Source organism: Abramis brama (genome assembly GCF_963993115.1).
Source record: "Abramis brama genome assembly, chromosome: 8".
In the NCBI taxonomy this organism is placed as follows: domain Eukaryota; kingdom Metazoa; phylum Chordata; class Actinopteri; order Cypriniformes; family Leuciscidae; genus Abramis; species Abramis brama.
In genome coordinates, this window is record NC_139970.1 from 16,414,802 (window position 1) to 16,440,003 (window position 25,202).

The following is a 25,202-nucleotide window of genomic DNA, read 5'->3' on the forward strand; positions in this document are numbered from 1 at the left end:
CCTGTATTGACATCATTATATGGGAAACGAACGGAGCTGGACTATGACATCACGGTTTTCTCCAGAGCGGCTATATAGATATATATAAATGAACTAAATTAATAACTTTTTACAACAAAAATGAAACATCACTGAACTTACTTAAACTGGACTGTGACGCTATTTTCTTCTGGAAACAAACTTTGTTGCATTATTTTCCTGTTATCTCTGTAAAGCTGCTTTGAAACAATCTGTATTGTAAAAAGCGCTATATAAATAAATGTGACTGTGCAAATAATGTCTAGTTGTTTGTCCACCTATTATTATTATTATTATTATTATTATTATTATTATTATTACAAATAAATCATATTATATATAAATATAATTATTATTAATAATAATTTATATTATTTTAGTAGTAGTAATAATAAAAGTAGCAGTAGTAATAATTATATTAGTAATAATAATAATAATTATTATTATTATTATAATTCTTTTCATTCTATCAATAAATTACTATTACTACTACTAATAATAATTTGTTTTAATGAATATTTGAATTATTATTATTAGTAGTAGTAGTAATATTAGCAGTTGTAGAAATAAAAAAAATTATAATAAAATAATTTATTGAATATAATGAATATTTAAATTAATAACAACAACAACAACAACAACAACAACAATAATAATAATAATACTAATAATAATAACAACATTATGAATAATAATAATAGTAATAATAATAACAACAACAATATTTTGGACCATTCTGGGTGATGGCCAATAAAACTGATTGCATCACTCAGGGTTGGGACATGATGTAAGCCTCTAAATGAGGGCGGCTGGGGTTGAGACTGACCTGGACAGCACAGCCAGAGTGCCCAGGTTGACCCGATGGATGCCGTCCAGCAGCACCAGCTTGCCCTCCTGAGCAGCAGTGACCAGCGGGGATGCCCTCCAGGCGGTGTCTCCATTAGGCAGGGTGTACCTCTGCTGGAGCAGGTCCCGCGCTGTCATATCCTACCACACACACACAGAGAGAGAGAGAGAGAGAGAGCCAACGCCTGTCATTTTCTGTATCCTGTATCCAGTGACAGAGAGGGTAGGGGTGAAAGAAGGACAGAAGTGTGTGTGGGCTGGGTTTTAACATTCACATTTGAGTAGAGCTTCACGTGGAGTCACACTGATCGGAGGGCAGCCATTCACACTCAAGGGCTTCACATTGACTGTACAATAACACATCCATAATGACTCAAGATGAAATCAAAATGGCCATGATCTCAGGTAGTTTCAGATCAATATATCAGATCATTTTAAATAAATATTGTGTAACATGTTCAATCATTTTTGTACAAAGGATTTTCTGGTTTGTTACAGTTTTTTCTTCAGTTCATAACTTTTCTGTTTAAGTTTATTAAATAATTATCTCAGATCCTTGGACCATAGTGCCCGATATCATATATACAATATTTATTTATAACACTGTTCCAGAACAGTACAACCCAAATGTTTGTGTGTGTGCAGCGCATTTTACGGAGGACAGTTTCCTGAACCTGGGAGAGTACAAGACCGGCTGTTTCGGCAGGCTATTTCTAAAAAATAAAAAAAGCGATAATTTCAACTTTGCTAGGGCAATCTGGCGCTTCTGATTCAGAGCCTGGAAGTATGTTTTATTATTTGTTAAAGTGTTAGCTATTGACTGTTCAAATGTGGAGTTTTGTGCAGTGTAGCATATTGTTAATGCATATCGTTTGTCGTTCTTACGATCAAAAGTGCAGAGATGGATTTACGTTCACAAACATACTGTAGTATCCTCTAAACTGACAACATTATTAACTGTCTTTATAATTGCTTTGGAAGCTGAAGCTTGTGATTATGGGAAGGGGCGTTACATTTCCGACACAAGTTTGAGGTGTTCGGCCAATCACAATGCACTGGGTCAGCTGGCCAATCAGAACACACTATGCTTTTCGGAAGGAGTGGCTTTGGGTTTTAGAAAGACGGGGCATAGAGGAGCTATGATAATGTGAATAATGTTAACATATTCTGTTACACCCAATACACAAAATAATGATCTTTGAAAATAGCATCATATGACCCCTTTAAGCAGCACAACTGTTTTGAACATTGATAATAGCAATAATTTAAATTTTTAAATATGTTAAAATGCAAAACAATAGAGCAAAACAAAACACTGTTCTATACTGTTTTGGAGTATACATAGTGTGAGTAGTGTTCACACAAAAAATTCAAAATAGAAAAAGTACACTTTAAATACCCAGATGATGCACTGGAAAAAAACAAGTGTGGCATGTTGGACACTTCTTGCACTTAACTGTCACAGCTTTAATTAATAGACCAGACAATGAGCATGTGTAGTCATAAGCACGAGTCTCAGGTTTCTATGGTAAATGAAGCTTCTAAAGACAGCTGCAATGACTTTACCAATCAGCGATTGGCTCTTTTACTTAGAAGGTGGGATATATTCTGCCATATTGCACGTTGCAGTTTCTCCCATTCATAAACAATGGGAGTGAACCGTCTTTCAATATCTATAGCTTTTGGTACATAGTGCATAAGTGCATGGTGTATAGTGCGTTTTTTGGGACACAACTAATATTTCATAATAATACTGTTTTTACTGTATTTTTGATTAAATAAATGTAGCCGTGGTGAGCAGAAGAAAACATGTTCAAACATACAATTTTCAACTCCAATTTCACCTATATAAAGTATCATAAAGTTCACATTTTATTTGTGTTATTATACACTGAATTTAATTTAGAAAGCCTTGAGCGTCGAAATAAGATCATCTGAACATTTCCTCTAAGACTGTTTGCCAGGTTGTTTGAGGAAAATTAGCAGGAACTTTTAAGGCAAGGAAAACATTGAAAAGTTATCTAAAGGTGAATCTACACGGGGAGAACAAAACTATCATAACAAGAGGAAACACAAGACGCAAAACACCATTGCTTGTCAAAGCGAGTGCCAAGACTTTTTCTGGGCGGTGACAAAGTATTTTTTTCCACAACTAAAAGCACCATGTCATCGGGTGATGAGCCGTGGCCCGTACGAGTTCATAAAAGGACTTCAGAGGGCTAAAAAGATGAAGAGCGCTACAGAATTCCTCTTTTCCCCATACACTATGACCTCCTGCTCTCACCGGGCAAAAATAACTTAAGCATGATGCACAAACAGCTTCCCTTTCCTGCTCTATTCTCACTGAGCCAAAGGAATTCCCGACATTCCAGAACAAACGCACGCACGCAGCGGTTTATTACCTGCGGTGCTAATGTTTACTCTCCGTTTTAAGCGGCTCTCCAGAGTCTGTATGAGCTGCATCAAAACACGAGCATGCTGCGATAAGACCCAGATGCTAACGGGCCTCTCAGCTGGTGTGAAAAGCACCCGGACGCTGGTCACACAGCAAGAGCTCTTCACATCATTTCAGATGAAGTCTCAATGTGCAATGTGTCGTCTTTTTACTCCAAACATTAAAGGAAAAGTTAATCCAAAACATCTTTAGGTCTCTCCAAGCTTGTACGACTATTGTGGAACACAAATAGAGCAATTTTTATTCCATCATTCCTCAAAATCTAGTGAGCTGCCCTGCTGTCTACATAGGCAGCATCACTACACAGGCAGTAACATGTTGCTAAGCTAACAACTCTGGGGCAGCCGTGGCCTATTGGTTAGAGAGTAAGACTGGTAACCCAAAGGTTGCAGGTTCGATTCTCATTATGATTCAGAAAATGGCACCACAACCCCAATCGCTCACCGGGCGCCTCAGCAAAAATGGCTGCCCACTGCTCGTGTGTGTGTGTGTGTTCACAACTCACTGCTCCTATGTGTGTGCACCAACTTGGATGAGGTCAAATTCCAAGTTTGGGTTACAAACTTGGCCTTCAAGTCACTTTCACTTCCACTAATGCGTATAAAATACACAAAAACCATGTGAAATAGTGAAGTAATTGGGTAAAATACAAATTGTCATTTGTACTTCACATAACTGAATAACCAAAATTCAATTGGCAACCATTTTGAAGAATTTTTCTCACTAAGTTTACCACAACACTGTAAAAATATGTGCAATTTGCATTAAAAAAAAAAAAACATTTTATTTGTTAATTGTAAATTATTTTACCATATATTGTGAAAAAAAATGAAATGGTTTAACACCGCATTACGTCTAATTTTACTGTAAACTACTATCAGCTCAGTATATTTTGGAACTGAGCCGTTGTGTTCTGACAGCAGAATCGGGCCAATGCTGTTAATGATAACTGGGGGAGATCAAGGACAGTCCATGACTCTGATCCTAAAATAGAAACAACCCAAGAACATATGGCTATTTAAGGACTGCAGCTCAAAAATGGTTTATGTGGTCTTACAAGAATCACAAATATTAAAAACACCAATGATTGCTGATGGAAACTCTGTGACCCCTGTGGTGCATAACCTCTGGCTCTGTGTGCTGATGCCCAGGAGAACACTGAGCTTTACTCAACAAACCTCACTTTCCACAGCTGCACACAAGTGAGCAAACACAAAACTCATGCTCATGTGATACGAAAGTAAAGTCAAAGACCAAAACAGAAGAGAGGAATATTCTGGGTTAAAGGTACATTCAGTATTTCCACATTCCCTGACCCCCGGTAGTATACATATATATATTTTCCCCTCATGAAAATGATTCTGATTTTGAGAGATTGAGCGAATCGTGTAGTTCATAGAAATCCATCCATGATAAAAGTGCTTCACACAGCTCCAGGGGTTAATAAAGGCCTTCTGAAGCGAAGCGATGCGTTTGTGTAAGAAAAATATCCATATTTAACATGTTACAAAGTAAAACTTTGACTTGAGGGTGAGTAAATCATGGGCTAATTTTCATTTTTGGGTGAACTATCCCTTTAAAGTAACATTTTAGGATCAATACAAGTTAAGTTCTATTGACAGCGTTTGTGACAATACCGCAGAAAATAACAGATCGACTACTGGTAGAATAAATTAAACTACGATTTTGTCAACAGCTGAGGTAAGATTCACAACCATTTTCTGTTGTAATTGATAGCATCTGTGGCATAGAGCTTAACTTGAAACTTGCATTGACCCCAGAACATATTCCTCGAAACAAATGTTACCAATTTGTCTTCTCGGGACTGATTAGTTTTTATTATTTTCTCATGCGTTGACATTACCTGATAAAGCATAATTGGTTCAATGCTGTAGCCCAGCATTTCAGCAAACTCTCTCGCAATCATGGATTTGCCACAACCCTGAAAAAAAGAAGAAAAACAGAAACAGCATTAGCCAAACCACAAGGCAATATTACTACACGAGCATTTGATTTACATTGTTCATCTGATCTAATCTTACTCAGAACCTCTTAAATAAGAACGCAACCCATGACACACAGACAACCTGACGATCGTCCTGCATTACCTTAACAGGCAGTGTGAATAGAGAGCTATTGTTCTTGTACGACACACATCAACTTTCTAGTTCATAGTGCATTTGCTCCAAGAGGGTGGCCACAGGAAGTTGCCTGTGTACCTTGGCTCCGATCAGACACATGTCTTTGACGAGGTGGGACTGCATCATCTCAGCCAGCAGGCGGTCGTGTGTGGGGGTGCCGATGAACGCAGGACTGCTGTTGGGTGGGCGAATCGGCCGCGTCCCAGAAGGAACCTGACGAGAAACCACAGCATTTCCTTTAGAGGGAAGAAATAGTTCATCTAATTCACATTTCCAATCTTATAGCTCTTAGCTATCAGTGACACGTGGCTGACCCTTTGGATGCCATCAGTTAGTTTTATTACTTTAGTACCGACTTCGGTACCAAGTTGGTACTGAAATTTTAAAAATGTGACGCTATGAGTGGAATCGTAAACACCTCTGATTGCCCACGCGCTCATCAAATGTCTGTGATTGGCTACAAAGATCAGCGCTTCAAAAACATGTTGAATGACACTCTTCACCGTGCGCTTACACAGATACACACGGAAGCGTTTGAAAGCAGGCCTGCTTGTGCTTTAAAACACTCCCGCTTTCAAAAAACGTTCAAACGCTCCCGTGCGTTGATCATTGTAGCCAATCACAGACATGGGATCACATCAGATGGACGCGTGAACAAAACGGCCAATCAGAGGTGTTTAGGATTCCGCTCAACAGTGTCAAAGCGTCACATTTTTTAAATTTCAGTACCGATTTGGTACCAAAGTCAGTATATTTCCCTAAATCATCAGATAATTCCCTAAAACAGCACTTTACCACCATCGCTGTGTCCTGACCTGAAAGGTGGTGTTCTGGTTGCCGATGCTGAGCGTGACGGCCGCCTGTTCTGCATGATCTCCACTCACAATCTCAACGTTCACCACTGCAGTCGGAGAAGGCTTTGTGCTTTCATCAGTCAATTCAAACCTCTGAGAAGAGAGTATCTGTTAGTTATAACTGAATACATACAGTATTTAAGCTGTGTATACACCAGTTTACAGCTTAAACTACTAGGCTACACAACCCCATTATTATAATTATTTTGTGTAAGAGTGAGAAAGGACCTTACACTGAGCACCCCTTCTACAGCGTTGCGGCCTTCCTTCCCCAGCATGGCCTGGTATGGGTAAAGCCTCTGGACCAGCTGCTGCACTGACAGCATGGGGAACCGGTTCTGCAATAGATACAAATGACCTTCAACAATATCTACACAATGAATGTGATGTACCTGGAATGTACGGGAATGCTTATAACCCTTATCGTCAACTGTGACGTTTTGTGACAAAGTAGATTGGTGCTTGTATACCTTTTCCACTAGCATAATCAAAGGTCCAGAACAACAGTTCTTGTCCCTGCACACTTAAAAATAAAGGTTCCAAAAGGGGGGAACCATTTTTGCTTTCAATGAACAGTTCTTAAAAAAATAAACTTTTTTCCACCCTAAAGAACCTTTTGTGGCATGGAAAGGTTCCATGGATGTTAAAGGTTTTTCATGGAACCATAGATGTCAATAAAGTACCTTTATGTGCATAGTACCGCTATGCATATCAATTAGATTTCAGAATAATCATAGTCATGATAATAATCGTTCTTAATGTCAAACATTTTAAAATTAGCCTTGTTTTCACAATTCCAGTAATTCCAGAAATGTCACACTTCCCTCTTAACTGATATGTATAATACTTCATGCGATCTGCTACTCACCAGAACCGTGAGGGCTGATGGGAGATTGTCCACAGGGAAATCAGGCAGGTTTAAGCTGGCAGACTCTTGAGAACAAAGAGTAGTGGCGAAAGACAAGAGCTGGGAAACCCTAAGATGGAGGGAAATTGTTTCAACATTCAGTTTGCAACACAGTCAATGAAAAATCCATGTCTGAAAAGTGCTGTACCTTTCAGGAGGCACATTTGGTCCAATGCTGTACAGATGCTCTAGCTGGTCCTTCAAAAAAAAAAAAAAAAATCTTAGGACACTTTTGGTAATACACATCTATCAAATGCAGATTAATAACGCATGTAGCACCTTGAAGGGAAGGTAGTAGATGTCTCTGGCCTGGAAGCGGGATCGAAGCGGAGGATCCAGTGGGTTTCCTATGTATCGGGGGACCGGCAGGCCGAGAGCAATGACTCGAAAATCCTCACTCACACGAACAATCTTCCATGCGTCCAGCTCTTCTTTAGTGTGCTCCTATCAGACCGACACAAACATTGCAAACAGTAGAGACAGGTAAATAAAACTTTATTTACATAGTATATTTTGAAAATAAAATAAAAAATAAAAATAATTGTATTTTATTATTTTTTTAATAAAATAATAATAAAATAATAAAATATAATACAATAAAAATGTAATTAAATTATTTTATTATATTTAAAAATAAATAAATAAACAAACAAACAAACAAACAAACAAAACAAAGCAAAACATTAAAATAAAATATAAAATAAATCACAATTTCTTGGCCTATTAAAATATATATATATATATATATATATATATATATATATATATATATATATATATATATATATATATATATATATGACTGGTAAATGTTCTCACTTGAGCCACCATTGGCAGGTGTTACAAAACGTTAATGTTGTTGTTTGCATATGTAATGCATAAATAATGACGATGTAAATGTTAAGCTGTTGTAAAGTGTTATCAACGTCTCTTTCATGAAGCATCAGTTACAGGACAGATCCCTGACCGGTCGGTCTGTCGCACAGCAGGGTTGTCCTCACCTCCAGGAGTTTGTCGTAGCGCTGTGCTGACATGAGGAAGCGTCCATCTTCCAGCTGCATCTCTCGATTCTCAAGCAGGTTATTGAGAACGGGCAACACATTCCTCTCTGCCTTCTCCAGCCCCTCCAACACCAGAATCCGACCCTCAGTAGCAGCTCGGACAGCACACTGACAGAGGCAGAAAGGACAGGAACATGTTGAGGAACCTTGCAGGAAGTGATGCGGTTTAAGATTGAACAGGGCTTAGATGACATCAATGTGCAGAATAGGGGCAGGGACATGAGCTCAGACTAATTCTCTGGTACAACAACCTTCAAGTTACTGTTCCAGAGCACAATACTGTCTCATTTGAATATTTGAAAAGTAGGAGGAATATTGTAGCTAGATACTGTAGCTCATACAAATAAATTAAAGGGATACTCCACTTTTTTTGGAAATAGGCTCATTTTACAACTCCCCCAGAGTTAAACAGTTGAGTTTTACCGTTTTCGAATCCATTCAGCCGATCTCTGGGTCTGGGTCTAGCTTAGCATAGATCATTGAATCGGACAAGACCATTAGCATCTCTCTCAAAAAAATGACCAAAGAGTTTTGATATTTTTCCTATTTAAAACTTGACTCTTCTGTAGTTACATCGACGGAAAATGAAAAGTTGCAATTTTCTAGGCTGATATGGCTAAGAACTATACTCTCATTCCTGCGTAATAATCAAGAAACTTTGCTGCCGTACCATGAGTGCAGCAGGCGTAATGATATGACGCAGCGCCTGAAAATAGTCCCCAGCTCGGTAACTTCCAACGTGACCGGGACTAAGTTTGTCTAACCTATTAGACCTATTTTCAGGCGCTGCGTCATATCATTACGCCTGCTGCACTCATGGTACAGAAGCAAAGTTTCTTGATTATTACACAGGAATGAGAGTATAGTTCCTAGCCATATCAGCCTAGAAAATTGAAACTTTTCATTTTCCGTCGGTCTTAGTACACGATGTAACTACAGAAGAGTCAAGTTTTAAATAGGAAAAATATCGAAACTCTTTGGTCATTTTTTTGAGAGAGATGCTAATGGTCTTGTCCGATTCAATGATCTATGCTAAGCTATGCTAAAAGTGGTACTGCCAGACCCGGAGTTCGGCTGAATGGATTCGAAAACGGTAAAACGCAACTGTTTAACTCTGAGGGAGTTGTAAAATGAGCCTATTTCCAAAAAAAGTGGAGTATCCCTTTAACATCAAATCTAGAGTTCAATGTGCAGAATTGTATTAAAACTGCAATGCTAAAATACAGGGTTATGTTTGATACATATTCTCATTTTTACTCACTACATACATTTTAAATGTTAAATATGGTGAAAATCAAGTTTTTATTGTTTATATGTCAATGTGGTGTTTTTAATATTCTTAAAGATGAACCATGTGTAAATCCATAAGCCAACACCATTGCTGAGTATTTTCTCCTTAAAACTGCAGTGAACCAAAGACAGTCTCAAAAACACAGTTTGAAATCGCTGGTGTTTCTGACGTCACAAACTACATTGTAACCAATCACGACAATGTATACGACAACGACACAGCAATATAGTGGCTGAATTATGTATATGATGTATATTACGATGCTATGATGAAATATATGCCTTTGTCCTCTGACGTTCTGAGTTTATCAAAGCGTTTCTAAGGATGCTGATTTTCAGAAGGGAAAATCTACATGGTTTGTGTAACATTAGCAACACATTATTAGCTGTTTGATAACGTAGTCAAGCAAAAGGCTAATCATTTTAATTACCGTTGTGTCCGACGTTGTAGAGAGCGATACATAAAATGCATTACCATCCACTTGTAGACGAGCCCATATGAGTGTGTACACTAAATGAGGCAAGGGTGTACAGTTACATTCGAGCTATTTAAAGGTATGAAGAAATGTTTTTCACAAAAAAAAAATAAATAAATAAATTTTTTAAAAATGTTATTTTGGGAATCAAAAATTAGTTTTAAGGGATAAAATTATCGACTACAGGGGGACTTTAAAATTCATATTATAGTGATGCAAATTTATTTTTTAGAAATACTAAATTGTATTTTTTTATAGAAAACAGAACACAGTCAATAATCTCAGAACACAAATATTTTTCCAGACTTCGCTGCCTATTTTTTCAGATTTGGAAATGACTAAAAACAAATTCCATAATACATACTGTAGGAACCCTGTTTTAAACAGCAAAGCAGAAAGACTTTCTGTGACACAGTTCTGTCTCGAGGAGGAATTCCTATCTGCACAGTTTAAGAAAGTGTTCATCAGTCATTTCACCCACTTCACAGAGCAGTTCACTTCTATTTTAGAAACATACAGTTTTTTTAAGATCTTGCCCCATTTGTGGGTTGAATCTCTAAATCTTGTCTGTTATGAAGATGCAACCATGCAAACATATGTGTACAGGAATCAAACGGCATTGACGTCAAAGGCAGGAAATTCTGGGCTACTCCGATGACCACAAAACAAGTCGCCATATAATTAGGTTAACATGTAAATATATGCCTGATTGTGTGGGAACAGGGCCTATAAATATGTAGTCAGATGGTCCAAATTTAGCACAGGACCCATATCCATTCTGGATGCCATAATCACATAATTGCTAGAAATGCCTGTGACGCAGACTAGAGAGACTAGTTAAAACCACAAACCAGTGCGTTTGTCAATGAGACAGCAAATTGTAAATAGCTGTCGAGCTAAGCGCATTTTGACCTGCTTGACCCCAACAAGAGACACAAAGTGAAGCCAAGCAGGAAAGAGTTCTCGGACCACAAGTAACTTTTCCTTGTCTTCCTACACAATGATGCCCAATTGGTCGGTGGTGGAATAATGAAGAGCAGAACATATGGTATGTTGAATGTTTGATTCTGATTGTTTTCTTTTGTAAGATGTATTTATTTGGCATTTTTACCTTTGTTCAGTTGGAGAGAGGACAGGAAAAAAAGTGGGAAAGAGTGGGATCAGAAAAGGACCACAAGCCAGGATTCGAACTCGAACTCGAACACGAACACGTCACAGCACTGTCCATTAGGCTATCGGCTCCGACATTTCTGATTGGTTGATGAACAAGGTGTACGATTATTTTCCAGGAAACGCACAGCTAAAGTAGTTCAGGGCAAGTCTCGACCGCATTACAGTTCCATATCACTTTTCGCCAAATTATATCAGTTAGTTCAAAAGGTCCTTATAGCCTGCAACAGCAAAAGAACTAAAACCCACAATGACACTGACCAAGGCTGTTTCTCAATATGCGTTCTTGTCTGTACTTGTGTTCTTGTGGACTTGTGAAACGTCATCAGTCGCTGCCCAAGTACTGTTCCAATTCAAAGTTCAAGTCCAGTTCAAATCCCCGGATGTGTTCTTGATCCGCCCCTTTTACCGAGGATGCATTGAGAGGTGACTTGTGCGGACTTCAGACAGCCAGGTATCCCAGAATGCATCTCACACCAACCAGCAAGCGTCAATAGCAGAGGAGAAAACCCGCGTAATTTAAAAATACTACTGTTATTGTGTCACAAAATGTAGTTTTAAGAGTTTTTCAGGCAAAAATGTAGTTGTTTAAAGCTCAAATCTTTGGTTTATTTATAAAGATAGCGCCTATTTGAAAATTTGATCTAACGTTTTCGGAGTTGTGAGGTCCAGACAATCGGACGCTCGGCGCTCATGTACCCCGCCGAGAACAGCCTTTCCTTGGTTAGTGCTGCTGACGTTTACCGCTGGCTCGGATGTCTCTAGACTAGTGGTTTAACATGATATAAATCGTCTTGTGTGTATATCTAATGGGCGATTTATTTATTTATTTGTCTCATTAATCTATAATTTGTTACCTGGCAAAACGTTTTGGCTGAGGGCAAAGTGAAGTTTCATAGCTTTATATAGCTATTTAGTCTATTTAACTTTAACGTTGTAGCCTAAAGAGCTGACTTATGTTTGACTGAATCGTTTGCTTTATTATTGTATAGCTTCTTATACCTTTTAGGCTACTTATACTTTTATAATGGCTATTATTGATCATTAAAACTGACATTTAACAAAAAAGGTTATGTCATTTTATTTTATACATTTAAAACATATAAAATATTTTATTATACATGTTGCCTACATTCTCTTCAGTGTATGTATATAATCAAATAAAATGACACAACCCTGTCTCTTTTTGCTAAATGTCAGTTTTAATGATCAATATTATAATGTTTTTTATGTATATTTTTAAAATGAAAACAAAAAGAGTCAGGGTTGTGTTTTATATTTCGTGTTGTTATAAATATATGCAGTGAAGATAATCAATTGCGTTGCCTGAACCACATTTGTGTGGCCATTAATATGTTTAAGATTTTTTTTAAATGAAAATGAAAAGAGGCAGAGTGGTGGTTTATAACATATTTTGTTTTATTGTAGCCTAAATATACATAAAAAGATGACCGGAGTAGCCAGAGCGAGCTGAGTGACGCTATCAAGTACGCCGCTGTTCCATTTGCAGAATCATCAGACTTGAGTCCTTCCGTCCTCGGGAGTTCGTTCTCCTGAGTCAAACTTGTCAAGTCCGAACTACCAAGGACTCAAGTCCGAAGTTTGCGTACTTGGTATTGAGAAACGGCCTATGAAAATACATCTAACAGACAACAGGATAAATATTACAAACTATTACCATGTTTTTTCAACTAAATGACTTTGTATTATCTATGGAAAGCACACTCCCGCTCTCTTTCCCATACAAACTCACACACATATAGTACAGACACACACATGGAAACATACACAAACAAACTTGTTGTAAGAGCTGTCTCGTGACTTTAACAGTAACATAGTTTTGCAAGTGAAAAGCAACTAGATAAGATAAATGATATAATTTCCCTGTGGCGAGGTGTAACTTTGCTGTTCTTGAAGCAGTTTAACTTACAGCTAGGCTTTTAGAAACGCTCTGCAAGTCGTGGCAACATTACCACCTCAGGTGTGCATTTTTTTTTTAAATAATTCAACTTTTGACAATTATTCCTTACAAAAAGCATAGTTCCATTTTTGATGCAGTCAATATATAAAAAAATATTTTTTGTTAATTATAATACAGCTGAATTCAAAAGAAAAAGATTAAAAACTTTTTGAAAATTTGAAATGTTGCCTTGACAAACAATTAAATCTTAAACAAGAATTAATATGAACTGAAAATATAAAAATAAATGCTGATTAAAATCATTAATAAATACTACAATGATATCTAAATAATGCTAAAATAACGCTGTCAAATATATATTTTTTAAATGATAAAATAAACCAAAAATATGCCTTTAGTCTGTCACTGTCCTTCATTTTCATGGACTTTTAGTTTGTTCACTGTCAGTTTCCTGTGTCTTAGTCTCCCACCACTCATCTGTTTCCATGGACACCAACTCAATCATCACAGCTGTTCATCACCATTGTGTATTTAAGTTGCTCCATGTGCACTCTTCAGTTGTCCGGTTTCGTAGTGTTATGTCGTTGTTTGCATTACCTCTCTAGTTATTTAAGAAATCTTGTTTTATTGACTAGCAATAGCAAGAAGCAGATCATGTGTGATGCAACATAAAAGCTATTGGCTGGCTAGTTTTTTTTTCTTCTTCTTCTTCTTCTTCTTTTTTTTTTATAATGCCTATGCCCAACCTCCTGTTTCAACAGGGAAAAAATTGACAAGAATTGTGATGTGAAAAGTGATGTGTTTAATAAAATAAAGTTTAACAAATATTGTATGTCATATGTAGTAACTACTGCAATACTCCATTTGAGGTTACGCTGTAATGTAAATGACACAGTGACAAAGTTCTTTAGCCATATACAGTGGGGAGAACAAGTATTTGATACACTGCCGATTTTGCAGGTTTTCCTACTTACAAAGCATGTAGAGGTCTGTAATTTTTATCATAGGTACTCTTCAACTGTGAGAGACGGAATCTAAAACAAAAATCCAGAAAATCACATTGTATGATTTTTAAATAATTAATTTGCATTTTATTGCATGACATAAGTATTTGATCACCTACCAACCAGTAAGAATTCCGGCTCTCACAGACCTGTTAGTTTTTCTTTAAGAAGCCCTCCTGTTCTCCACTCATTACCTGTATTAACTGCACCTGTTTGAACTCGTTACATGTATAAAAGACACCTGTCCACACACTCAATCAAACAGACTCCAACCTCTCCACAATGGCCAAGACCAGAGAGCTGTGTAAGGACATCAGGGATAAAATTGTAGACCTGCACAAGGCTGGGATGGGCTACAGGACAATAGGCAAGCAGCTTGGTGAGAAGGCAACAACTGTTGGCGCAATTATTAGAAAATGGAAGAAGTTCAAGATGACGGTCAATCTCCCTCGGTCTGGGGCACCATGCAAGATCTCACCTCGTGGGGCATCAATGATCATGAGGAAGGTGAGAGATCAGCCCAGAACTACACGACAGGACCTGGTCAATGACCTGAAGAGAGCTGGGACCACAGTCTCAAAGAAAGCCATTAGTAACACACTACGCCATCATGGATTAAAATCATGCAGCGCACGCAAGGTCCCCCTGCTCAAGCCAGAGCATGTCCAGGCCCGTCTGAAGTTTGCCAGTGACCATCTGGATGATCCAGAGGAGGAATGGGAGAAGGTCATGTGGTCTGATGAGACAAAAATAGAGCTTTTTGGTCTAAACTCCACTCGCCGTGTTTGGAGGAAGAAGAAGGATGAGTACAACCCCAAGAACACCATCCCAACCGTGAAGCATGGAGGTGGAAACATCATTCTTTGGGGATGCTTTTCTGCAAAGGGGACAGGACGACTGCACCGTATTGAGGGGAGGATGGATGGGGCCATGTATCGCGAGATCTTGGCCAACAACCTCCTTCCCTCAGTTAGAGCATTGAAGATGGGTCGTGGCTGGGTCTTCCAACATGACAACGACCCGAAACACACAGCCAGGGCAACTAAGGAGTGGCTCCGTAAGAAGCATCTCAAGGTCCTGGAGTGGCTTAGCCAGTCTACAGACCTGAACCCAATAGAAAATCTTTGGAGGGAGCTGAAAGTCCGTATTGCCCAGCGACAGCCCCGAAACCTGAAGGATCTGGAGAAGGTTTGTATGGAGGAGTGGGCCAAAATCCCTGCTGCAGTGTGTGCAAACCTGGTCAAGAACTACAGGAAACGTATGATCTCTGTAATTGCAAACAAAGGTTTCTGTACCAAATATTAAGTTCTGCTTTTCTGATGTATCAAATACTTATGTCATGCAATAAAATGCAAATTAATTACTTAAAAATCATACAATGTGATTTTCTGGATTTTTGTTTTAGATTCCGTCACTCACAGTTGAAGAGTACCTATGATAAAAATTACAGACTTCTACATGCTTTGTAAGTGGGAAAACCTGCAAAATCGGCAGTGTATCAAATACTTGTTCTCCCTACTGTATACTCAATAAAGCCTGGACTCTTGTAGCTAATAGATTAAATCAGACACTCAATCAGATAGACTTTTGAATGGAAAAACCCTCTATGAATAATTGACCATTCAGTCTAAAACATTTCCCATTCACACAGAAAGGCAAGTCAAATGGGATTTGTTTGCCTGACACACAAAGGTTGTTATATAGGTCTGAAAATGAGCGCAAGACCCAAGAGAGCAGTGCGATGCTCTAGTTAACCACCAGCCCCCACACACAGCCCACCTTTTAAACAAGTCGTCCATGCCTACTGCCCATCAACCAATCCACACAGCAAAAACAAGCAGGAGTGATGGAATCTGACGCAACACTATCACACTGGACTGTGCATTTAATAACACAAAGCCAAAGCTATGTAACACACTGCTTAAGGCACAATTAACTATCAAAAATGCTTTAGAATCATGTGAACTGGGTCTAACAACTCTGATCGCAAAGGTTAAGACTATACACCACTTAAAAATGTGCAGAGAGGGTTTCCATGGTAACATGTCAGCATTTCCTCACTGAAATTTGAGGTCGGAGCGAACCTTTCATTAGATATATGAGCAGAACGGAAGAGCTGTGGCTAATGATTTGATGCCTGGGAACTAGACAAAGCTGAATAAGCAGATATAATCGATCACTTGGACTTCAGAAGAGAAGAGGAGAATTTGCCAGATCCTGCGGGAATTCTTCTTCATTAACCACGAGACTGTGACCTGAATGACACCCCATGTCTCAAGTAGAGCAGAAACAGTTCTATCTATCTATCTATCTATCTATCTATCTATATATATATATATATATAAACTTTTCCTTGACTTCCTACACAATGATGCCCATTTGGTCAGTGGTGGAATAATGAAGAGCAGAACATATGGTGTTATATAATGTATACATCATATGTTGAATATAGTATAATTGAATTATTATATTATATAACTATAATATATAATTATAAATATACACACACTCACCCAACAATTTATTAGGAACATCTGTTCAACTGCTTGTTAACGCAAATATCTAATCAGCCAATCACATGGCAGCAACTCAATGCATTTAAGAATGTAGACATGGGCTACTTCCAGCAGGATAATGTGCCATGTCACAAAGCTCAAATCATCTCAAACAAATATATAATAAACAATGCTGATGAGTGAAAGGTGAAAGAGATTGACTTGCCTGGTCTATATAAAAGGCCGTTCCTGAGCGGATCTCTCTGCGCTGTTTGAGATCAGTCTCAGTAGTGTCTCTGGACAGGGCAACATATTCAACCTCTCGCTTTGTTAATTCCTAGCAAACAAGGAAAAAAAAGAGGAACGACTATGAAGAACATAGTTGTTATGAAATTGACAGAGTGTTTTATTCTGTAGAAATTCAGCATGTATTGGTGGTTGTGGTTGGGAGTGGTAATACTTGAAATTACCAGGTACTGCATGGCAATCGAGCGTCGTAGAGGACCAGGAGGACCAATGAGAAACACGTCCTGTCCGAGAAGGTCCTTCTGCATTATCCAGCGAAGGTGCTGGGTGATCATTTGTGGCAACGCCTCCATCACTGTCAATACAATTTAAGATATTATTGAAAAATGCAAACAATGTTCAGACAGACAGACACAGACAGACAGATAGATAGATCTGAAGGATCATGTGACACTGAAGACTGGAGTAATGGTTGATGAAAACTCAGTTTTGCACCAAAGAAATAAATTATATTTTAAAGTACATTCAAAATAGAAACCCATTATTTTAAATATATTTCACAATATTACCTTTTTTAATGTATTTTTGATCAAATAAATGCAGCCTTGATGAGCATAAGAGCCTTCTTTCAAAAACATTAAAAATAGTAATGTTTCCAAACTTTTGACCGGTACTGTATACTGATTATAAAATATGTTAATTTATTGTGCACATTTACTTTAAAAATCATGCATACATGCTGGGATATTAATATTGTTTAATTGTTGTTTATCAGTGGTAAAACAATAATAAAGTACTGCCTGAAAATGATCTCAACAGCATGTCAAACCAAAGTGCCATCATGTGCATTCAAAATTATGCTAAACATTTTCTTAGACCTATTATGAATTTTATGAGCCATTTTTTTTGCAATGACTTTTAATCAGCTGGTGTTTTGGTGACATTTAATGGACGCATGAAGTCAATTCCCCTCAAGTTCACACAGCAGTGTATTATAGCACATACTGTGATTTACTGGCACAAGTTCTGGATTTCTGGGGGTTTTGAGTCGATATGAGATCTCGCCAATCTTCACAGTGTCACCTGTGGAGACAAACAAAAAGTTCAATTAAATAGAAAAACAAAGCAAACGTAACACAAATAACCAAACATGCATTATATATGAATCATTCTATTTACAAACAATCCTTGTCAACAGAGCATTATTTCTTAACACAGTTTTATTTTTTAAATGTCAGTATTTATGGAAACGTTAAAAACGGATGTAAACATATCGGAAGCGTATTCAAAAGACAACTTTGTGGGCTCCTCTTGACCTGTCAGTGAACATCAATGTAACACTTAAGTGAAAGCTTAACCTCAAACCTGCTTAATAACAAACTATAAAGACAAGAAGGGCCATATTGTGTGCAGATAAACAGACTTTGGCTTTGTTGAAATCAGTACCTGATGAAGTGTTGAGGAGTTTGACCTCATGTGCGCTGCAGTTCCAACCTTCTTTTGACATTACTGGTCCCAATATATGGCGAATCCTTCTCGCAGCAACAGCTGCTGCTGTCCCTTTAAATAAAATACGCGAATGCATCCCGACCCTTTAAAAGTGCTGTTAAATTACAAATATATCGGCTACACTGTTATATATTCACTGCTGTTTCATCATGCTCACGTCATGAATGTTTACATCACCGGTGCACAGATGTAGACGGAGGGAATTAGGTGAAGGACAGAAACTGTCCGTTTGAATACGTGTTCCGTGTGGAACCGGCTGCTGCATTATGCGTTCCACGGGAAACAAACTTACAAACCCTGCCAAAGGAGCGTTGTTTTCTAGGAATAACTCGCAAAAAAAATAACTTATGTTTAGCTTGGGGTAACCAATGTCGAAGATCTTTGTAATCTATTAGGTTTTACTTGAACTGACTAGTGTCTAATCTAAAATCTACTATAAATAAGCACAAAGATAACTAAACTAAAATAAATAAAATGCAATACAATAAAATTGTGTCTTAGGCTGAAGGGTTACACATCGTCCGGTTGTATTAGAGAATCATATTATTTTAGCTATTAAAATGTACATATATGAAGTTAGTGACTCGAAATGCTAATCTAATCTAATACTGTTATAAAAAAATAAATAAGTGGAATTAAAGGCCCACTGACGTGCCTTGAAACGTGCAGCGTTATTTAATGTTTTGATGTAATTTCTACTAAAACAGGAAGACAGGGCGGGTTTGTTAATATAACAGCTCAGCCAGAGCTGTAGCCCAGACAGCAACATAGTGTCGGCCCAGATCCGGCCCACATCTGGTACACGTGGATTGCACACGGCCCAGATGTGGGCCGGATTTGGGCCGACACTGTTGCTGTCTGGAGTTGAGCTCTGTAAAGCCGCAGTTTTCTCCTAATCTCTAACCATTTCTCATTCTAATCTACTCCATATCGCTTTAAAATACATAATTCTGTACAGAATTCAAATGGGTCAGTTGATCCGCTCTGTGCTCTCGTGTCTGGACCGGAGCAGACTGTGTGCGCTGCGGGGGGTTGCGTGACTCTAACATGAAATCAGACTTCTTTCACCACAACGAAAAGCATTACACTGTCTGAATCGTTCCCAATCCCCTATATAGTGCACTATGTGCCATTCATCATGTAGAAAATAGTAAATGAGTGAAAAAACGACCGATGTCAGCCGCAGCTTCAGAGTCTAATTATAATGTTGTAGGAAGGACATTTTAGATTCTAGAGAGCATTTGCTTGGACAGAAAATCTGATGAGAAGCTGAAGTGCAAATCATCAAAATCATTGATCCATATGGCAGAAGAGAGACTATAGGCTAAGTTTTGAATGCTTATATCTTCTAAATTCCTCATTTTGTCATTGTTTTGGAGCGCACTAGCTTATAAATAACAGTAAGACTAACAATTTCAATCACACTAAAAGCCAAAAAACTTTCAACAACTTTCAGAAACAAAGATTTCATGGGGACTTTAAAAAGAATCCATGCGAGCTTTGATAAAATAAAATAATATTTGTGATGATATGAGAAATGTTCAAATGAACTTCGAAACCATCACAAAAGCGCGCGGTTTTAGCCTAAATAAAGACATGGTCATAGTGAGTCTTTAAAAAATGGGATTATGTGGAAAACGCAGGTTTCGTGACGTCATGGATAGCGCTTCTATTCCTTATAGGGATTTGACATTTATCACGTGGAAAGAAAGACCATGAAAGAGTAGGGAGGAGTGGAGATGAGAAAGGGAAATAACACTCAAACCATATGCTCGATTCCACGAGTGAAAGTCGCGCTTGATTTGTGCGGAGATCTTGAGCGCAGGGACTAGGAGAATAATGGAAGATGAAGACTGCCAATACACTCGCAGCCCTGCCTGGGAAGAGCTGGTCAGTAGCTACATTTTCTATTCGGATACACATCAAAGAGATCCTTCATAACCGTACACACATGTATAGGCATTGATTAAGGATTTTAGCAGTATTTTCGCAAGCTCTTGGTCTGATCGTGGTGGCTTATCTCGATGTAAGTAAGTTAGGCTATAATATCGTTACGAAGAATTCCGCTCTACATTCCTCTACAAACTGGTGAACTTGTGTACGGGATTGATTTAGACATTACAAGTTGCAGAGTATAATATCAAGTATCAAACTAATCAATGATCTTATCTTAGTGAGTGGCATCGCTATTAAAGCTCTTTTTTGCCATTCAAAGTTACAATGGACTGAGAGGAAATGTGAGAACCGCAATGACCCATTTTCATAGAGATAGTGAGGAATTAAACGATCGGCTAATCAGTTTTTTTGTTGTTTTTTTTTGGTGCTGACTGTGTCCTGCTATCCGCATTTAGATCTGAAAGAGTTTTAAATAAGACACTATTGAAAGGTTCTGGCAAAATGTTTATAAAATATAACTGCATGTAAACTTAGACTGAATCAAGATAGGATTTGTGTTTGTGTTCACAAAACATCAGATGCCTTTAAAATTATTTGAGTAAGTTACATTCTCTTCTACACTGATCAGCAGTTATAAAAATCTCAATGTTACTTAGTCTACTTCATAATGGCTCTTGTCTTGGCTAATGTGTGCTGATGTGAATAAATGCAATAAGTGAATAAGTGACATTACATTTTGATTCAAACTATTATGTTGAAACTAATGCTGCCTTCACGTGCTATCGGAAATGTCCTACTTCCCACTTCTGAAGTCGTGATTACGAGCTCATCGCATTCAAATTTTGACGTGAGAGGGCGTTCATGTCCAACTTTTTAAATGGAAAACTAGTATTTCGCTACGATAATTCCGGTAGCATGCGAATCTGAGGAGGTTCGCCTCGCGTAAGCGGCGCACAATCGAATAATTAGGCTATAATTGGCGCCCATAGCACCTCAACATTTTATTGATATAAACCAAACTTTTAATTGATATCATTTCGACATGAAATGGGTAATAAAGTGACAAATAAAGACAGTACGTATAGCTACTTAGCCAGTGTTTTGTGGGTGTCTAATAATTCGCATCCCTACGAAAGCGCTCGAGCCGCCAACTGTTGCTATGGTTACAGTCTCAAGCGATATAATGTATGGACCTAGATTTCTACCGAGGAGGCCCAATGCAATAAACTGAACAAGGGACCCAGAAAACCTAACGAATACACTATATCATCATATACATAGGCTACATGTGTAGCCATATATTTATAGGCTATTGTATATTTCTTAAAAATGATATAATGTGGTAGAATCTGTCCCCTTTGATAGTCGATGTCCAAACTGCAGTCTATTTGGCAGCTCTCACTAGGTTTTGAGACTCGGTCTGGTTGTGGCTTTGTATAATGTTACAGAAGAAACATCTGTTGCTGTATCCTCGCCATAGTTTGTGAGATACCCGTCCGCCGCTAGGGTTTGCTACAGAGATTTCCTCCCGCTCCGAGCGTCTCAGCCCCCCGTCTGCCTTCCTTCATGCAGTCAGAGAACCAGCGCTCGTGTTCAGACACGAAAATGCACTCCACCCGGCTAGGAAAGTTTCACAGCAGCTCGTTTAAAATATCAGACTCTAAGTGAATGCCTGGTGGCGCGCCGGTTGGGCAGAAAAACGCAAAAGCATGACGGCCAGGAGAACCGCTTTCCTCCCGTTGTCCAGCTCCCGCATCCCGGCGGAGAGGAAGGGAGCGGCTGAGCGCGTTCATAACCCGGAGTGCTGTGACTCTTCCCCGCAGGAGCCGGAGAAACCAGCCGCGACCCCTTCAGGGCTGCCCGCCGTGGGGGCTGTCGGGGGACCCGGGCCGGTTGTGGTGGACGAGTCATCCGACAGCGAGGGAGAGCAGGAAGGGCCGCAGAAACTCATCAGGAAAGTGTCAACCTCCGGGCAAATACGAAGCAAGGTAAGACACGCTGTTTCATACCCGAAGCCTGTGTTGTGTGTTTTGCTGTTCATGTCCAGGCCAGTAAGCAGACGATGGTGCTACTGTAGCCTTGCGCACATGGTGGACGTCTATGAGCTCAGTAAACACTGAGCTTTCCCAGCGTCAAACATCTGGAATGATTGCAAACTGAACATGAATGTTGCGGTTGAATCGCTTGTGCCATAATTCATCTCTCATAGTGAGCATGCAGTAAATAAAAGCAGCTCAGTCAGCAGTGCTCTACTTTACAGTCTTTAACCTGTTGATATGTGTAGTCACTCACGACCACTTGTTGGTCTGTTTTTCAGAATATGGACACTCTTTACTTTTCTTTTCTTTTCTTTTCTTTTCTTTTCTTTTCTTTTCTTTTTGTTTTGATAATACACCACGAGTCTTTTGGTTTCAATTATACAATTATATTAATTATATATTTTAATGATGATTTATTAAATTATGTTGTTATATTAAATAATATATTAGGACTATAATATAATTATATTAAAATATAGTAATATAAATTGTACTTTTTATAAAATGTTATTAGATTATCAAACACTGATGCTTGCTTGATGATGTTGGACCCTACAAATTTTTTATATGAGATCTTCTTGGTTAATTTTTTTTATCTTAGATAATCATTATTAGGTCATTCATGTGTGACATTGAGAAATAACTTATACTCTCTCTCTCTCTCTCTCTCTCTCTATATATATATATATATATAAATTATTATATTTTTAAAAATATAATTATAGGCTATATATATATATATATTTTTTTTTTAAATATAATATATATATATATATATATATATATATATATATATATATATATATATATATATATATATTAATATTATTAATATATTATATTATATAAATATATTAAATATATTTATATTTTAAACAAAGAAATCTGTCTTTGGATCCCTGGTTAAATGCTTCATCCACTTTGAATAATACAACTTTTTTGCCTGTTTGTTTTTCTTTTTAAAAGTAATTGCTGTATTTAGTGTGGAATGATTTTCTCATCGTTTTACTTTAAACACAATAATCATGTTTTATGCTCTTGTGTTTCTAAATCAGGACTGATCTGGGGTCAGTTAACACATTTACATACTTAAGCCCCCATAAACCCATTAAAACGTGGGCTTTGATGCGTACGTTAATGATTGTTAGTAATTGAAGCCTCTTGATTCTGCTCTCCTGCTTGGCAAGATGACACCTCAGCCGTCTTGCCCCACTTTAACTGTGACACAATAAAAAGTTCTTCTTTTCTGACCAGAACAAATCCACTTAATTATTGAGTGCTGCTCTCCACCCCCTCTACATTATTAAAGAGGGCTATATTTAGATACGGGCCGCTCTGGATGTATGAAGGGGCTGTTCTTTAGTGATGATAATGAGCTGTCAGTTTAAAACACACCACATGTGTAAATAAAGCCTCGTTCAACAAGAATCATTCAGAAACATCATATCTCCTCTCATCAGTCAGTATACAGCAGGTGATGAATGCAACGTCCATGTCACTGTTCAGGGTTTTTTCTTTGCAAATGGCAGTATAGAGATTGTGACACGCATTGACTTGTTTGAGATCTTTGCTGAACAGGGTAATTTTGTTTTTACCTCAGTCAGCTTAAAGGGATTATTTACACACCTTAAAGTTGTTCCAAACCTGTATGAATTTCTTTCTTCTGCTGATCATAAAGAAGATATTTCAAAGAATGTTGGGAACCAAACAGTTGATTGGCCCTATTGACTTCCATAATATGGAAACAAATTATATGGAAGTCAATGGGGACCATCAACAGTTCTTTGAAATATCTTAATTTCTTTTTAAAATAGTTTCAAAGTAAATTTGAACTTTGAAAGACTAATGAGGAAAGAGTAATGGCTGCTGAAAATTCAGCTTTGCGTTTGCGATCACATGAATAAATTACATTTCCAACTATTTCCAACTAATTTTACTAATTCCAACAATTAGACAAATTTACTTAATTTTTATTTGGCAAGTTTGTGCACGCATATTTTTTAAGTAAATTTCACATATGGAATTAAGTAAACTACTTAATAAAGTTAAGTGAAAGCAACAAAGAAAATTAAGTGTGAGACACCATATCTTCATATCAAAAGTTACACATTCTTCTTCTTCTTTTTGATTTTTAACGGCGGCTGGCAACCAACTTAAATAGGTGCATTACCGCCACCTTCTGCTCCGGAGTGTGGAACAGAGTTTTACAATCTATTCACCAAACCCGTTTCTCTAATAAAATCGAAGAAGACTTTACTATTTATTTCACTTGCCCATTTTATTAAAACCTTAAAATTTATTTCCTGCTTTACATTCTTTCTTATTTCTTCTATCATTGTTCCTCTTTCTTGCTCATATCTTCTACAATCAAGAAATACATGAGTTACTGTTTCTTCAACCTTACAGATTTCACATAACCCGTTTGGGTGTTTCCCTATTATTTTAAGTGTGCTATTTAAATTTGAGTGCCCTAATAATATTCTGCTGAAAATAATCTCTTCTTTCCTTGACTTACCTATACACTTTATATTTTGATTTACCTTGTTTAATAAGCTGAAAAGGAATCTACCCTTTGTCCCATTGTTCCACTCTACTTGCCATTCTTCTATCAATTTACTCCAGATTAAAACCTTCATCTCTGATTTACTTAACGGAACTTGTAACTCTATTATATCTTTCTGTAAAGCTTGTTTTGCTAATGTGTCCACTTCTTCATTTCCCCTTATTCCTATGTGTGCTGGAATCCACATAAAACTGATTGATATACCATTTTGGACAATTCTTGAATGTATATGTAGTATATTAAAAAGAATATCTTGGTGACTAGATTTGAAAGATCTCAAGCTCTTTAAAACTGAAACTGAATCTGTACAA

At 37.7% G+C, this 25,202-nt stretch overlaps 2 protein-coding genes across 5 annotated transcripts in view; one reads left to right on the forward strand and one right to left on the reverse strand.

Moving 5' to 3' along the window:
* Positions 1–18,607, reverse strand: part of vwa8 (von Willebrand factor A domain containing 8) — a 117,564-nt gene extending 98,957 nt beyond the window's left edge. Inside the window, exons 1-13 of the mRNA XM_084122576.1 lie at positions 18,331–18,607; positions 17,890–17,967; positions 17,109–17,239; positions 16,865–16,975; positions 8,223–8,390; positions 7,501–7,665; positions 7,370–7,419; positions 7,183–7,291; positions 6,548–6,652; positions 6,276–6,407; positions 5,539–5,673; positions 5,184–5,261; positions 845–1,005 (exon numbers count right to left, since the gene is read on the reverse strand). Coding sequence (XP_083978702.1) covers positions 845–1,005; positions 5,184–5,261; positions 5,539–5,673; positions 6,276–6,407; positions 6,548–6,652; positions 7,183–7,291; positions 7,370–7,419; positions 7,501–7,665; positions 8,223–8,390; positions 16,865–16,975; positions 17,109–17,239; positions 17,890–17,967; positions 18,331–18,469 — 1,562 coding nt within the window. The 5' untranslated portion in view covers positions 18,470–18,607. The remainder of the gene's footprint in view (positions 1–844; positions 1,006–5,183; positions 5,262–5,538; positions 5,674–6,275; positions 6,408–6,547; positions 6,653–7,182; positions 7,292–7,369; positions 7,420–7,500; positions 7,666–8,222; positions 8,391–16,864; positions 16,976–17,108; positions 17,240–17,889; positions 17,968–18,330) is intronic.
* A 1,508-nt stretch (positions 18,608–20,115) lies between these two features.
* Positions 20,116–25,202, forward strand: part of dgkh (diacylglycerol kinase, eta) — a 91,869-nt gene continuing 86,782 nt past the window's right edge. For 3 of the 4 annotated variants that reach the window (XM_084122202.1, XM_084122199.1, XM_084122200.1), the window contains exon 1: positions 20,719–22,277. In XM_084122202.1, coding sequence (XP_083978328.1) covers positions 21,999–22,277 — 279 coding nt within the window. In that variant the 5' untranslated portion in view covers positions 20,719–21,998. Of the gene's footprint in view, positions 20,284–20,718; positions 22,278–25,202 lie in introns of those variants that run through there. The other variant, XM_084122201.1, reaches the window with a different exon arrangement.